Source organism: Sinocyclocheilus grahami, unplaced genomic scaffold (genome assembly GCF_001515645.1).
Source record: "Sinocyclocheilus grahami isolate Dianchi unplaced genomic scaffold, SAMN03320097.WGS_v1.1 scaffold1678.1, whole genome shotgun sequence".
Classification (NCBI taxonomy): Eukaryota; Metazoa; Chordata; class Actinopteri; order Cypriniformes; family Cyprinidae; genus Sinocyclocheilus; species Sinocyclocheilus grahami.
Genome location: NW_015506857.1, coordinates 11861 through 29955, shown reverse-complemented (window position 1 = coordinate 29955; position 18095 = coordinate 11861). Strand labels below are relative to the sequence as shown.

The following is an 18095-nucleotide window of genomic DNA, read 5'->3' as shown; positions in this document are numbered from 1 at the left end:
GTAGAGTTCAGTTTTGATTTGAATTGAATGAATTGTGCCGGCTCATCTAACGGCATGTGAGCATTTACCCTGAAAGCGTGACGCCGCAGACTCTCGCAGCGAAAAGAAGATGTCACACATGACTGTCGGACAGCTCACACCCGAGCTGGTGATGACGTTAAAGATCCGGTCCACGTACTGCCGTAAGTTTTCCTGAGGACACAGACATGTCAGCTGATATCAGATACATGTGGTTTCTAATGAGTTTAGTTATCAAAGCAAAAGTATCAGGTTTGTGAACAGACTCACCCTGTTTGTATCTAAGTTCTCAGACTCCTTCAGCTTGACGGGGTCGATCTCACAAGGTTTGTGGTCAGTGCAGATCTACACACAAGCAACACGGTGAACACAGCGCTCATGATGAGACTCAGTTATAATGGAGAAGAGACTGAGACCAGACTCACTTCATCAATGATGGGTTTGAGTGTGACCCGCAGGTAATGCATCCCTGCCAGCTTCATGGTCTCATCAATGCATTTGGATGTCAGAGAGTTCCCCCGGAATATGGTGTTGGGATCCCTGGAGGAACATGAGGAACGTGAGGAATGTGAGGTAGAGACGTTTGAGCGCAGATGAAGTGTGTTTGTACTCACTGTGTGCGGTTGATCTCTGCGTGGGCAATGGCACTGAGGAAAGGCACTATTTTGCCATAGTGCAGGAAGAGTCGCACCAGCGGGACAGCGGCTTCCTGCTTCTCACGGCACACCTCGCCCAAGATGTGAGCCGCGGACGCAGAGACGGGCTGCACACAAACACACCCTTAATCAACACCACTGAAGTCAACAAGGAAAATTACGACTTATCAATAATGACAAATTAGATTTATTTGGGAAAATTAAATGGGAATATGATCGCCTCACACCTTTTGTATCACAGTATTATTTTAATAATTTTTTTAAATGCTTTTAGGATGTAACCTAAACTGATAGTTGAATCTTTTGATTGAACTATCCTTATATTACTATAAAAAATAATGTAATCAAACTCCTGCTCATTCAGTGAAATCTGCATCTTGAAATTGACCATCGACCATGAAATTGACAAGGAAAGAAAAAACTATAAAACTAAAACTAATTTAATGGGATGATTGAAACCAAGCTGAAACAAAACATATACATAAATATTAGGTATAAAAACTTTTATATTAGAGTTAATTTCTTTTAGAAATTAGAGTGCTGTCTTGGCAACAAACTGAAATATAATAAGTTGAAGTATTAAAATTACTAAAACTGTAAGAAAAATTAAATAATGCTATATAGAAATATAAAAAAAACAATAAAAATAACATATTTGTTACTTTAATTATTCAGCGAAAAGAAGATGTCACACATGACTGTCGGACAGCTCACACCCGAGCTGGTGATGACGTTAAAGATCCGGTCCACGTACTGCCGTAAGTTTTCCTGAGGACACAGACATGTCAGCTGATATCAGATACATGTGGTTTCTAATGAGTTTAGTTATCAAAGCAAAAGTATCAGGTTTGTGAACAGACTCACCCTGTTTGTATCTAAGTTCTCAGACTCCTTCAGCTTGACGGGGTCGATCTCACAAGGTTTGTGGTCAGTGCAGATCTACACACAAGCAACACGGTGAACACAGCGCTCATGATGAGACTCAGTTATAATGGAGAAGAGACTGAGACCAGACTCACTTCATCAATGATGGGTTTGAGTGTGACCCGCAGGTAATGCATCCCTGCCAGCTTCATGGTCTCATCAATGCATTTGGACGTCAGAGAGTTCCCCCGGAATATGGTGTTGGGATCCCTGGAGGAACATGAGGAACGTGAGGAATGTGAGGTAGAGACGTTTGAGCGCAGATGAAGTGTGTTTGTACTCACTGTGTGCGGTTGATCTCTGCGTGGGCAATGGCACTGAGGAAAGGCACTATTTTGCCATAGTGCAGGAAGAGTCGCACCAGCGGGACAGCGGCTTCCTGCTTCTCACGGCACACCTCGCCCAAGATGTGAGCCGCGGACGCAGAGACGGGCTGCACACAAACACACCCTTAATCAACACCACTGAAGTCAACAAGGAATGTATTCGATCAAAAGGGTGCTTCTACTAAATACTGAGCAAAGGGTCTGAATACTTAGGACCATGTGATATTTCAGTTTTTCTTTTTTAATAAATCTGCAAAAATGTCAACAATTCTGTGTTTTTCTGTCAATATGGTGTGCTGTGTGTACATTAATGAGGAAAAAAAATTAACTTAAATGATTTTAGCAAATGGCTGCAATATAACAAAGAGTGAAAAATTTAAGGGGGTCTGAATACTTTCCGTACCCACTGTATATACACAGTATCTATCTATCTATCTATCTATCTATCTATCTATATATATACATATACACACACACACACACACTAATATCTACACACACACATTTACAATGAAACCTGAAAATCTAAAAATAAAAGCTAATTCAAAATAAAAAAAATAGAATATAAATAATACTAAAATAACAATATTTCTGTCTTTCTTTTTGGTTTAGTTTTTCATTTTGTGGATATTTAATGACCAGGTTGTTCTTAGCCCTATTCGGACAGTAATTGTTTCTCATGTGGATGTCTGCAAAAATACATTTACATGGCACCTGAGTGATAAAACTTATGGACTCAGATGGTGATTCATTCACAGTGGAGAAGCCAGTTCTGTGATCCTATGAACACGCATGATTGTCTACTGTAAATAAAATGTCATATTCTTGGACTAAGAATAAATTCATATTTAATAATATCCTATTTATTATTTGATTATTTAAATCTCCTATTTAAAAAATGGGAAACAGACGCACTATAGTTGAAATGTTTTTTTATCTTGCATTTTATCTCTCAAAATAATGGATGTCATTAAAAATGTGGAGATTAGCTATACACATATACACATACACACACACACACACACACATTTACAATGAAACCTCAAAATCTAAAAATAAAAGCTAATTCAAAAAATTAAATATAATATAAATAATACTAAAATAACAATATTTCTGTCTTTCTTTTTGGTTTAGTTTTTCATTTTGTGGATATTTAATGACCAGGTTGTTCTTAGCCTTATTCGGACAGTAATTGTTTCTCATGTGGATGTCTGCAAAAATACATTTACATGGCACCTGAGTGATAAAACTTATAGATTCAGATGGCATGTTGAGTCGTAATGAGCCTAGCTCATCGGCCTTCACCGATTTATTGCCGTTATCTCTTGGCTGCAGGAAGTACCTGAAAGAGACGGCAGAGCGGATGATGAGCTCCAGAACACAAATCACGAGTTGCTTCAGACAGAACATGCATGAAGAGAGCCGTACCATGCATCATGAACACCCGACTGTCCCAGCACCTTCAGCGGCACCCGTACCTCTCCGAGAAACTCGTCTCCGAACTTCAGATTGCTGGCATAATATCCTATTTATTATTTGATTATTTAAATCTCCTATTTAAAAAATGGGAAACAGACGCACTATAGTTGAAATGTTTTTTTATCTTGCATTTTATCTCTCAAAATAATGGATGTCATTAAAAATGTGGAGATTAGCAGAAATAAGTTACTCATGTGGATGTCTGCAAAAATACATTTACATGGCACCTGAGTGATAAAACTTATGGACTCAGATGGTGATTCATTCACAGTGGAGAAGCCAGTTCTGTGATCCTATGAACACGCATGATTGTCTACTGTAAATAAAATGTCATATTCTTGGACTAAGAATAAATTCATATTTAATAATATCCTATTTATTATTTGATTATTTAAATCTCCTATTTAAAAAATGGGAAACAGACGCACTATAGTTGAATGTTTTTTTATCTTGCATTTTATCTCTCAAAATGATGGATGCCATTAAAAATGTGGAGATTAGCAGAAATAAGTTAATGCAACTCTTACATAAGGTAAACATAAAGCTGCTTGGTTTATATTTTTATGTATGTATTTGTAGATTTGTAATACAAATTTTTAAATTGTATTGCATACCTGTTGCTGCCATAATAATGTTTCAAAATGTTCAAATGTTTACGTACTTTTCTTGTCTGTCTTCTTTTTGTTCGTAACAGCTCCCACTCACTGTGGTAGAGCAGTTATGACATATTGTTCTTGTAAATACTTTCCAGCATTTCAGTATTTTTTTTTCAGTAATAAATATGCATGTAAATTACAGCAAAGTGCAAGAGTTACCGTATGGTGTTCGGCAGTGGTCAAAAAGGATTTAAACATTGAATTTTGAATCGATTTCTTCTTGTAAACTCAGAGATGTGGACGGCAATTAAATTACCACACAACCTTGGTGTTTGTCAAAAAACAGTAGGTAATTCGGCCGTGGATTTTTATGTGGGTGGTGGGAGAAAAACACTGACATTTGGATTCAGACGGCAATAAAATCACTGACTTAAGGCCTGTTCACACCAAGGACGATAACTATAAAGATAACGATAAAGATATAGTTCTAAAAATCGTTCTCGGTATTAAAGAATAGCAGAGTCCACACCACAGCTATAATGATAAAGGCACAGAGAAACAATATCGTTGGAATCACTTTCAGAACTGTTTTTTTCAAGCTGATGAACAATACAAATTTTGACAGCCAATCACAATCAGTCCTGCTATGATGAGCTCGAGAATTTAATGCGGCAGACGAGCGTGCGCTTGGAATAAACAGATGATATCGTCCGCTGGTGTGGACGCTAATATAGTTATCTTTATAGTTGTCTTGGTGTGAACAGGCCTTAACCCCTGTAAATGTTGAAAATCACTTATCCCCATGAGAAACAATTACTGTCCGAATCGGGCTATTGTTATGGAAATTAAAACTAACATTTTTTTTAAATGTTACTTGGAAAAACAAATAAATGTTACCTAAAATAGAATAAAATTCCAGCTAATTTTTCATTTTCGTGATGTACTAAAATAACTAAAACTGAAATAAAAATGAATAAAAACTACAGTACGTAGACATTTTTTTTAAAAACTCATAAAAATGATTAAAAACACAACAGAATCACAACAACTTTAACTAATTAAAATGAAAATAGAAAATAGAAAACCAAAAACTATTTCAAAATATTGATAAAAACTATAACAGTATCTCAATGATACTAAAATAACACCGTTAATGAAACATATTCCCCTTTCTATAAATGTTTGTGGTGGGAATAACATCCTCACTGAGTAAAACAACAACAACTCATATCACAAAAGAAAATGAGATGTTGTAGAACTAGGTCACTGTCATTATCAGCAATGAATCCTTACACATGCTGAGCTGATACGACACACATTCAGTTCCTATGATCACACTGCACAGCTGCTGCAGTCACAATCTGATGGTGTTTACAAACATCATAATTCCTTATTAGACTGCTGTGAATATAACCGTCACATCAAAGCACATGATGCGCAAAGATGCTGAATTACAAACACAGACTGCATCTGAGAATCACACACACAGTCACACACCCACACATGCTTATATATGTGGTTTACGGGACTCTCCATAGGCATAATGGTTTTTATACAACTGTACAACTGTTTTGTATCCCATTTGGTCCCCATAACATAGGGAATAGCAGGTACACACACACTCACTTAAGTGCAAGCTTGTCCACGTCGTCCTCTTCCACGTCAAACTGTCGTTTGGTGTAGCTCAGCGGTTTTGTCACCTGTGAGATGAAACACTGATCACTACATGAGCAGATATTTATAACATAAGGGCTGGGCGATTTTTCATATTCATTTCAGATTAATTCAAATGTATGTTTTGCCACAATTTTTATTTTTTTTTTAATTGAGGAATTGCAGTTTTTGAATCAAATATTAGCAAATGTTACAATCAGACAGGGGTATGTTTCCCAAAACCATTGTTAGCTAACTATAGTCATTAGTTCCATTGAACTCTATTGGTAACAACAGAACTTTTGTCCATAGTCGCTTTTGGGAAACGCTCCCCAGCTTGACAATACGCCAAAGCGAAAAGTTGATGTGAGCGCCTGACTGCAGCTGATGAAGCGCTCCCTGTGATGCACTCCATGAAGGAGTATAAGATTGCTAGTCCTAGTGGCGATTCACACAGAATGAGTTTGTGCTGAAAAACACGAGACACCACAGTGGAACAGGAAAAACGCAAGGTTATGAGATGCGAGTTGAACTTCTTTTATCTTTTAAAACGCTGTTTCATGTGCAAGACGCTACAAAAGATGTGAGACACGAGCGCAATTGTCAAACCGATCCATCAAGCGCATGTTTACATAGAAAAACAATGGAAAAGCAAAAACCTGTGCAGAACTACTACTGTATGTTTCATATTTCATGCTTGCATGATGCTGACAGGCTGTAAGTTCATAATTGCCCATTATACTGCTGTTATACAGTCAGTCATTTTGAGTTTGAATTGCATTGGCTCTTTAAAGGGGTCATATGATGCTTTTTTAAAGATAATTATTTTGTGTATTTGGTGTAACAGAATATGTTGACATGCTTTAATGTTCAAAAACCCCTTATTTGTCAAATACTGTACATTATTGTAGGTCCTCTATGCCCCGCCTCTCTCAAACGCTTCGTTTTCTACAAAGTCCCTCCTTCCGACAAGCGCAGTCTGCTCTGATTGGCCAGCTGACCCAGTGCATTATGATTGGCCGAACACCTCAAGCACTCGTCGGAAATGTAACGCCCCTTACCATAATCGCAAGCTTCATCTTTCAAAATAAATGCAAAGACAGAGCTCGAAAGGGAAACAGAGTCGCGTGACAGACAGTGATGAAGCTGGTATGTGTTTGCAGTACACAAGCCACACTTAAGACAGCTGACTCCACTGTGATGTGATCTCTGTCTCTCTCGCTCTCTCACACGCACGCACGCACACACACAAACACACGATGTGCAAAACTCCGCATTTGAACAGTCAATAGCAAATGCTTAAACTAATAACAAAACAGTAGCTGATTCAGAAGCGCCAGATTGTCATAGCAAAGTCAGAATTACCTTCTCTCCTAGGTTCACGAAACGGTCATCCATAAAATGCATTGCTGTTCTGTTGTAAGTAATCTTAAAGATTCCTAAATGCATCTACTTTTGGAAGGCCAAATATTGTGCTTTTGCTTTTGCGTAGAAACGCACAGTGTCTCCCTGACATGCTGCTTCAACACTAACTGCGGTTACTGAAACCACGGCTTCTTTCTTTGCGTGCACATTTGGGCTGCATTATGCTAATATTTCCACATAGTGAGGTAGATATGTGGGTGCGAGTTAGAACGAGCCGCTTTAGGGGGGCGTGGCAGAGTCTTAACTTTGATAAAGAATATCTCTTTGGTTTTGAGACTTTAGTCCTTGCAACTTCAGGGATCTTATCTATGCACAATCAGCTTATCGCATCATATGACCCCTTTAAGTTGAACCCTAAAGGTGCATTCACACCATATCGGAATTTCCATAATTACGAGATTCTAAATTGTTAAAAGTGTTCACGTCCTTGTAGAACTCGTAATTACAACTTGTGAACTGGGAGTTTTCTGAGAACTACGACTTGTACCACGTGACCTCTGTACCACCTGACCACCACATGCTCTGTTTAGGCGTTGATAGTGTTGCCATAGAAAAGCATAATTCCGAGTCCGAGGACGTGAACAGCTCCGAGTAGAATGTCATGTGTTGTCATCTTGAAATTACAGTAATTACGATAAGGCATGAACGCAGCATAAATGGAATGTCTACATTTTGGCTAAGAAATATTTGAAACAGAACATCTGAACATATAGGCTATGTTTAAAACACGTTTGTACAATATTCGCTTTCATATTTCATGAATATTTTCTTCAAAGATATTTAACAAGTGAATTTGTTTTACATTTAAATTGAATAGAACTTTCATTAACCAGGTGTTTTGCAGGTTTTGAATAGAGAATGTTACTTAAATCATGTTGTAGTTAAATTTTTAAGTTGACTAATAAGTTATAGTAAACTAAAATTAAACTATTAAAATATTTTTTGTAACTGAACTAAAACAATATATATATATATATATATATATATATATATATATATATATAGTATATAAATATATATATATATATATTAGTGCTGTCAAACGATAAAACAAATTAACTAATCAATCGCACATTTTTCTGAAATTAATCGTGATTAATCCCACCTAACATTAAAGTTTTTAAATATACTTTTATCTTGCAATAATTTCACATTCAATCTTCAAATTAATGTACAAAAAACATAAAGACAGTATATTTTTTAATATTTGTTTAATGGCATCTTTTTTTATGACTGAAGGCCAGTATCAATGTAGTCTCAGCCTCAGACGTCACGCCCACGGAACGTTGGCTAAACGTCTGATGCATACGGCACACAAAAGTGGAAACACTTCATGAGTTTCGAAGTCATCATCGGATTGGTTGAATTATACAGGATTTCCGGGAGACGTGTGTGTCACGTTCTGTAACATTCCGCCTGGAAACAAAGATGCCGTGATGCCAAACCCCCTCACGAAAGAAGAAAGCCGTCGTGTTTACAACTGTGATGACGAGCGCTTATCAGGATCAACTAAACGCTGAATTTTCAAAAGTATGTGAAATATTTAAAGTTTGCGGCACAGAATCTTTCAAATACGTCCGAGAGTTTTACACTATGCACAATCTGTTTTTGTGGCGACATTTCCACGCCCCGAAACGTGAAGCTGAAACGAAACGAACTGTGATTGGTTGTTTGACATGTCGATCAAACGGCCTCACGAAGTGAACTTAAAACAATCTTCACATAAACCTATTATAATAAATGTAATATTTACATGTGCTCTTCAGCAGAAATATACAGAAATCGAAATTTAAGTTATCAAATGAATCATTAAAGGTATAAAATTTATTTTTTCCTCTTTTTTTTTTTCGTTGTCCTTTGATTAATAGTCATCAGAGCAGCTGGTTATTAGGTTGTTTTGGCTGCTATTTCTTTGACCCACTTCAGGTCTTAAAGTCTCTATTAATGAGCTGACGAGTTAAATCGGGCGTGTTAGATGAGTGAGACAGTGCTGGGCTGCTCCGGGACAGTTTTGAAAACCATTTCAGAGACATGCTCTTAAATGTGACTCATATAAAATATATTAAATGCATGCACAGTTTTAAGGCAGCTTTAATCGCCTTTTTGGTAACTTCATGACTTAACTGACCACGACTTTGCATGCACGTAGTTTATTTCGTACTTTGATATGAAAGGATACAGGCTACAGTTTTGACTCGCGCCTGGCGCTGAAGTGAAGTGGAGCGCGCGTCTGAAACGTCTCCCGTTCTCAGTCGTTCTGCTACTGAATAAATGCACTTCTTGTCAAGAGAAAAAGTGACAGAAGCAGAAGTTGTGAGTGAGGTGGCCAACCCTAGCTCCGCCCCTGCATTAATTGCGGTAAATATTTTTAACACGTTAAACTGAAAAAATTTACCGTTCTCAGTCGTTCTGCTACTGAATAAATGCACTTCTTGTCAAGAGAAAAAGTGACAGAAGCAGAAGTTGTGAGTGAGGTGGCCAACCCTAGCTCCGCCCCTGCATTAATTGAAACTGAAAATTTTTTTAAAATCTATAAATACATACACGAGAGACACACGTCCTGTTTGATCATGAGTGAACAATGCACGTCTGGTGAGGATGTTCATTTCACACTGAGCTGCTGTTGATGATGATGAAGATGTGTGTCCAGTGTGGGTGGGAAAGACTGCGGCTGTGAGGGCTGCATGATAAATGGAGCGGATTGTGTGACAATGAATCACACTCTTGTCTCGTTGTCCTAAGAGCCACGCTCATGTGTGTGTTAATGTGTGTGTGTGTGTGTGAGAGAGAGACTCATGCTGTCCAGAAACAGAGGATCCAGCTGTCACATCTAATAACATGAACACAAAACCCTCAGGAAACACACAGATCACTGCGCAGGGTGTGGACACTCTCACCTTTACTGTGGTAAACCACAGCAGTGTTTCCCACAGACTTACACTCTATGTGTGGCGGCACTTCCCCTGGTGGAAATATGTATATATCGGTTCACATTTACAACTCTGCTCTGTGTGTTTGCTGCGTAAAAACATCAGTGGGTTTTCGCGTTGGTCTGAATGAAAACAGCAGACGGGCTGATTGAAAATGCAAATTCATTCTCTGCCAGCAGCAGAAATAAAAATGACATCGAAACTTTTCTGAAGACAGTCGTTCCCTTCAAAGATACATTCATATAAAAACACCCGCAACACTTTTTGATTTTGAAACGTGCAGAGCTCATGTTTATTCAACGAAATTAAAGTCTTGTGGAAAACCAGTCTGTGGTGGTCAGTTTTGATATTGTGGCGGGCCGCCACAAATAAATCAATGTATGGGAAACACTGCACAGACTACTGCTGGCACCCCAAAACCTCAAAGCAGCAAGGTTAGTAGAGAAGATCATCACTACTATACTGCTGCATTATTTAGAGGACAGATCTGCCCGGCTGCCTGTGAATGTTGTGTGTTGTAGGGTGTGGAAAGTGTTAAAGTGAGAAACCACGAGTGTTTGTTTTAACTATAAACACCTGAAAGCTCAGATATGATCTATTTCCATATTAAATGCTTCCAACTGAACCAGAATAAACATCATGAACAGCAGATCACTCTCAAGACTTCATTTTGAGTTTACTGAAATTTAAATATTATGCTTTCACTGTCTATCTTCTTATCAAATTCTTTGTGTGCACATGTTTGATCTTCCTGACGTCATATTTATTTGAAACAAGTATCAGTGTTATTTTAGTATCAAGATACTATTATAGTTTTATTCATATTTAGATTTTTTATTTGTTTGATTTTGAATAAATAGTATAAATTTAATAAAAAAATATATATTTTTAGATTTTATATTTAATACTTGTTAAAGTTAATTTTGTTTTGTTTTGTTTATCCTTTAGATCTTTCTTTCAAAAAACACAAAATTATAACCTTTCATTATCCCTGAGTTTTATCCTATAATGCCAAAATCAACACAGAAATGGGTCACTGTGCACAAAATTAAGCTTCTGAGAAGAGAAGAGAAGAGAAGAGAAGAGAAGAGAAGAGAAGAGAAGAGAAGAGAAGAGAAGAGAAGAGGCACCGACATGGAGATGGGAATCTGAAGGATCTGGAGCAATTCTGTATGGATGAATAGTCTCTGATCTCTTGTCAGGTGTTCTCCAAACTCAAGCATTATAGGAGAAAGCTGTTATCTTGGGAAAAGGACATTGCTATAATTGGGTGCCAATAATTGTGGCCAACGTGAACTAGAGAAAAACATTTATTTCATAGTGAGCTCCCCCCCCCCCCACTTTCCATTGTTTTACTTCAATGATAGGTTAGAATTTTGTGAATTATTTTGAATGAAAGATCAAAGGGATGCAGATTTATTTACCATGCAGATTTATTTACCAAGGGTGCCAATATTAGTGGAGGGCACTGTATATTTATATTTATATATTAGGACTTAAATTATTTTATTAATAAGGCTGTTTTTTTTGTTAACTATAATAACCCTGGTAAGTATTTCATTATGTTCACATGTACTGTATATTGACCTCAAAAGTTCAGCTCAGTTATGGGAAAAACATTGATCAACTTTTATAGCACTGAATTAATATAGTGCTTTAAGGTTAGTGATGATAAATAAATATTTACTGTTGGATTGTGGACTGTATTTGACCTTTTTTTATTATTATCTGAAACATGCTGTGACTTTATAATGCAAATTACAACAAGCATGCAAAATATTTGAATTTGTGCTGAATAAGAGACATATATGCGTCCAAGTTTATTTGCATAATTAATTTCCCACTTGTCAGAAGTTTCAGTTTTGAGCTCCCCCCCCCCCCCCTTTCCCTTGTTTTACTTCAATGATAGGTTAGAATTTTGTGAATTATTTTGAATGAAAGATCAAAGGGATGCAGATTTATTTACCATGCAGATTTATTTACCAAGGGTGCCAATATTAGTGGAGGGCACTGTATATTTATATTTATATATTAGGACTTAAATTATTTTATTAATAAGGCTGTTTTTTTTTGTTAACTATAATAACCCTGGTAAGTATTTCATTATGTTCACATGTACTGTATATTGACCTCAAAAGTTCAGCTCAGTTATGGGAAAAACATTGATCAACTTTTATAGCACTGAATTAATATAGTGCTTTAAGGTTAGTGATGATAAATAAATATTTACTGTTGGGTTGTGGACTGTATTTGACCTTTTTTTATTATTATCTGAAACATGCTGTGACTTTATAATGCAAATTACAACAAGCATGCAAAATATTTGAATTTGTGCTGAATAAGAGACATATATGCGTCCAAGTTTATTTGCATAATTAATTTCCCACTTGTCAGAAGTTTCAGTTTCACTTTTGAAAAAAACTATAACTGTCACTATAATGTTTGTTTTATACTTTAATTTTTGTTCTGAATATGGTTAAATGTAAAAGATTTGTTGTTAAGTAAGTGGAACTAAGATACATATCTATAGTGTCTGAAATTTTCATTTTATTTACCAGTATTTTACATTATTTCTGAATGTAATAATAAAATGTGACTTATACCGATGCAATTTATGTTTTTTTTTTGGTGCAATTTAGACTTTTTCTTTCTGGAAAACACAGTAATACTGTAGTTTAAGAATCATCTACAGGAAAAAAAACACATTTGTTCAGCACTAATGTGAGCACTGGATGGGATGCACAGTGATAAATACAAATAAAATGATTTTAAAAAATCAGGAGCAGACATCATGCAAACTCTATTTAACAGGTGTCACAGTGTCACTTCATTGAATCATAATGCTGGATAACATGTCACATGCTGTTAAAACACTGAGTGGCCACGTCCTCAGACAGGACAATGAGTTCCTACCTCAAAAAAGAAGACCTCATCAAACTGAGGATTGTTGGTTTTCCGTTTGACCTTCGTCTTCTTGGCTTCTGACCTGTGAGGGGTGAGAAATGCATTTATGTTATGCTACGATATGTTACACTGACAGTGATTTGCAGCTATTTCAGGTGGTATGAGCAACAGCTAAGTTGAGTTTACACTTATTCAAAAGTTTGGGGTCAATATATATATTTTTTTAAAGGAGACATATTATGCCCCTTTTCACAATATGTAATTTAAGTCTCTGGTGTCCCCAGAATGTGTCTGTGAAGTTTCAGCTCAAAATACTCCACAGATAATTTATTATAACATTTTGAAAATGCTTATTTTGAGTGGAAGCAGAAACACAATGTTTTTCGTGCCGGTTTCTTTAAATGCAAATTAGCTGCTGCTCCCCGCCCCCTTTTCCAGAATAGAGCTATGCCATTACAGCTCGGACCTGCTAAAAAACATCTGTTTTGGTTCTGATTATCATGTTTATCGCGCTGAAATAATGCATTTTAAACCATATTAGTTTAAACTTTTGATACACGGTTTTCTGAGAGCACACACGGACAGAAAGCGGCTGTCACAGCATGTGAGTACTAAACTAAGTTCTCATTCACACATAAGTTTACGTTAAAAACACACACGAGTTACAAAACATTCGGTTATGTCTGTGAAGGTAAACAGCTGGGAAATAAATCGCAGGTTTATTTTAGATCTGTGTGGCAGCAGCAATATACAGTAAATAAATCAAGAAGTCCACTGCTCTCTTGTCTCCTCTGAGGCTGGGACTGTAAATAGTGTTCTGTGCTCGTCTGTGCAGCCAAAGACAGAACAGTTAGCATGTTTTGCTCAAACTTTCGCCATGGCATTAGAGCTGGTACACCGTTGTCGCTTGTGAAATCAAAATGACGGCGCCGTGGGTGGAAACTTACAGATTAAGCGGCGGTAATATTATAATGAGATCCCTTTGCCACGTCACCAAAAAAATCAGACGCGCTCATTTTTTTTTAGACGCTTGGGGAAAAAGGCTTACCAAAACAAAGTTACTGGGTTAATCTTTTTCACATTTCCTTGGTTGGCAGATGCGCCAGGGACCTGATTATAGCACTTAAAACCTGGAAAAGTCAGATTTTCATGATATGTCACCTTTAAATTAGTATTTTTTATTGATCAAGGATGCAGTAAATTGATCAAAAGTGACTGTAAATTAATGCAGCTTTGGTAAGCAGAAGAGACCTCTTTAAAAAAACATTTAAAAATCTTACCAACCCCCAAACATTTAAATGGTAATGTATTTATTAATAATTATATGTATAATATGTGTGTGTGTGTATTTTTAAATGAAAGAAATTAGATTTTTAAATCATCAATAATTGAAGGTTTGTTTTATTTAGTTTTCACTGTGTAAAGTATTCGTTATAGGGCTTGGCTTGGGACGTGACACTGAAAAGCTTCAATAGTTGAAAATTCTGGTTGTGGTTAATCTCAGAGAAATACTACATTTCTAAAGCAATGCATGTAGTGATGAGGTACATTTATTTTTCTGAGGACACACACTAAGCCTTGAACTGCTGTCCTGATGGCGGTGGTAACCGTGCCATTGAACAGACTTAATCAGCACTTGTAAACTGGATGAGCTTTCAGGTTTGATCTTACCTGGAGAGGCCAAGTAAAGACACAGCGGCGTACGGATCACACTGGCCATTCACTATCGGCAGATCCTGACACTCTAAAACCCTGCGTAAAGAAAATCATTATGAGCTTCAAACACAAAAGTCCATTTTGGTACTCAACTCACCACCATTTGTGATCATCAGTGATTTTTAAAATAATTTGAATGAAAAGTATAAAACCTTTTTTTGACATTAGTTATTTTTTAAAATGATAATTTTATAAAAATAATTTTATAAATGGCCTCAAAACAATCCACAACTATTTGTTATACCACCTTCCAACATGATGTCACATCCAGCCAATCAGAACCGAGCTCTGTTTTGTTCAAACACAAATGACATCATCTGCTAAATGACATCAGCAGGGAATTACACAGACAAACGCTCTGTCTGAACACCTGGTGAATCAGAACACAGCATTCAGACACAAAGTAGATTCACATCACCTCATAAACATACAGCGGTATTTTATATTTAGATATGTAAATGAACCAGCGCCTGGCTGAGAATGTGAATGTGGATCTAATGCTGATGAATGAACAGGATTTACAGCATCTCTAATACCATCCGATCCTTCCAGGGCACTTCCTGTGTGCTAAGCCTGTTTATATAATGCTGCGTCTGGCCTGGTCATACAGCCACCCATAAATACACCAGCTATGACGTCCAGCGCTGGGCTAAAACTGGCTGAGACCTACAGCATTTGTTCAATGTGATGCTTTCAGACACTCAAATCAACAAAGTTGTGGTGCAGTTAGTGCATGATGCATTGAGCTGTGATGCTCATATATACTCAGCTCTGATTGCATCAGTTTCATTTCTCAACATCACATACTGTCCTTATTTGATTATAAATATCAATAAAATACACAAATTTAGGATACATCGTTAGAAATTTTGATAAATACTGGTACCCAATCACAATTGGTTCTACGGGGGTACTATAGGGTGCTAAATACCCTCAAATGAAAGCAAAAGCAACTAAAGATCTGGCAAACTATCCAGTGCGTATTTGTGTTTGCGCTCTGGACAGCTATTTACATGTTTTTGCCGTGTTGAGCAATGTAGCCAATGAACGCAATGGCCATTCAGAAACAATTTAGTTTGTCAAAATTTACTCACCACTGAAAGTGCACTTTATTAAGTGCAGTTTTGCACACTTGTGAATAGTGGTCGACCGATATATGGCCAAGGCCGATATATGGGCCGATACTTGGCATTTTTCAAATATCTGCATCGGCCGATAAGTTTTCCTGTTTGGCCGATGCGTTCTAGGTGGGACTTTTATTTTGACGGCACTGAGAACGGCAGCGCCTGAGCACACAGTGCTTACAATCTCCCTCTTGTTCGCTGTTGTCCTTCAGTTCTGTCTAATATGGATTATCTAATACGTCTGTCTAATAATCAGATAGAACGGTTAAACAAAGGAATTAAAATGTATAAAAAAAGTATTATAACGATTGCTTTGATATTATTAGTAATAGAAAGGCAAACATTATAATACTTTCTTGTTTGTCGTCAGCATTCAGCAAATACGCATTTATATCATTTAAACAAATTTTTTAATGTCTAATGAACATCTAATTTCAAAAACCTTGCAAACTTAGTCGGATCCAGTTGTGAGATTGTGTGAAGTGTGCATTTGTATCCTGCATGACCGCGTGCTCTCTGCATGATGGAGACGCCCGATTGACACTATTATAACGATTGCTTTGATATTATTAGTAATAGAAAGGCAAACATTATAATACTTTCTTGTTTGTCGTCAGCATTCAGCAAATACGCATTTATATCATTTAAACAAATTTTTGAATGTCTAATGAACATCTAATTTCAAAAACCTTGCAAACTTAGTCGGATCCAGTTGTGAGATCGTGTGAAGTGTGCATTTGTATCCTGCATGACCGCGTGCTCTCTGCATGACGGAGACGCCCGATTGACACACTTTAAACTTGTGATTTTAAATTATGCTGCGCTTTATGCATTTGCCCACTGTCATATTCATGTCATTTTCACTGTGTGCTGCATGTAAAATGAGTGTTACCTTGGCTTTATTTGAAAGAAAATATGATTAATGCACACAAACTTCCCAGAATACTGAGTGCCCTGTTGGTTACAGTGTTTACTTCCTTTTTAATTATATTTTTATTAAATATTTATTTATTTGTGAAAAATACTTTGTCATCTAAAGTATGTTTATTTAACACATTTATTTTTTAATCAATTTTCAAATGATTTCAAATTTCTTAAATATTAATTAAAATAAATAAAATTATATCGGCATTATATCGGCCATCGGCCACCCTGCTTTCTAAGATATTGGCATCGGTTGTCAAAAAAACAATATCGGTGGACCACTACTTGTGAATCATCTCATGACTAAGTGCAGGCGTGATGTAAATAAGAGTTTTCTTTCATAGGTTCATCCCTTGCTCCGATTGTCTGAAGCCCGTATGGATTGGCTAATGGTGCGGCCGCCACCCAGACGTCACTATGTCATCCACTCTAAATGCCACGTTCACACAGCAGCAGAATACGGTTGTCAGTCCTGTATTTGAGTCCTTAATACGGTTAAGTTCACACACAGAGTACGGTTATTTTCAGGTGTGACAACCGCATTCTGTAACAGAACTCACACCCGTAAATTTTCAGGACTCCCAACTGCATTCTCTGAAAACCCACGCTGTGTGAACAGAACAGAACTGGACAACTAGTTGTCTATCACATCATACAGTGTGAGAGAGCCGCTCTGCTGCACAAGCGCGTGTTTTCCTTGCGGCTCAATTGGACTCTTGTCGTGTCAGAAAGTGATAAGCCTTTCAGTTTTATGGGTGTCGCCATCTTTGATATTACTTTGGTCACTGTTGCTATTGGTTACTGGTAAGGAAAACAGGATTGACTCCCGTTGCACATTCATACAGACAATATCCGAGATGCTACTGTAAGTTGCTGTGTGAACGTGACATTTCAAGACTCACACCTGTAAGTAAATGCGGTTGTCAATCCCAAAACCTGACAGTGTGACAGTCGTTTAGCCCTTCAGAAGTGATTTATCTGGCCTGTGTTTCGGCACACAACTGATCGTTTATTTTTTCTTCACGTGTCTCGCCTTTGGTAACAACGATTCAAAACAGACAAATTTCGAGTGACAGTGGAAAAAGACAGAAAATGTTTATGAACATCAGAAAAGGAAGCATCGTTCAAATCAGCAGCAAGAGTCAAAGCTAGTCCACAATTTAGTAAACGTTGGCAACCTCTTTAAGTTATTCTTCATTGTGCTGTATTGACTGCTTTGATGCATTGCAATATGGTAGGGCATTGTTTTGATGCTTACATCCAAAAAATATATATTTATATTTATATATATTTTTTGCATAATAAAGAGTCCATAAACATAATAAGAGTCCATGAAAATGAAACTAAAGCTAAAGTGAACATAACGGTGATATACAGTATATGTATATATATATATATATATATATATATATACTGAACA

General features: G+C 36.9%; 1 protein-coding gene across 1 annotated transcript in view; it reads right to left on the bottom strand.

Annotated features, from left to right (window-relative positions):
- Positions 1-18095, bottom strand: part of LOC107571979 (ras GTPase-activating protein 3-like) — a 37111-nt gene that overhangs the window by 10652 nt on the left and 8364 nt on the right. Inside the window, exons 2-10 of the mRNA XM_016258382.1 lie at positions 14583-14663; positions 12921-12993; positions 5626-5699; positions 3353-3436; positions 3161-3266; positions 1883-2031; positions 1694-1808; positions 1539-1613; positions 69-192 (exon numbers count right to left, since the gene is read on the bottom strand). Coding sequence (XP_016113868.1) covers positions 69-192; positions 1539-1613; positions 1694-1808; positions 1883-2031; positions 3161-3266; positions 3353-3436; positions 5626-5699; positions 12921-12993; positions 14583-14663 — 881 coding nt within the window. The remainder of the gene's footprint in view (positions 1-68; positions 193-1538; positions 1614-1693; positions 1809-1882; positions 2032-3160; positions 3267-3352; positions 3437-5625; positions 5700-12920; positions 12994-14582; positions 14664-18095) is intronic.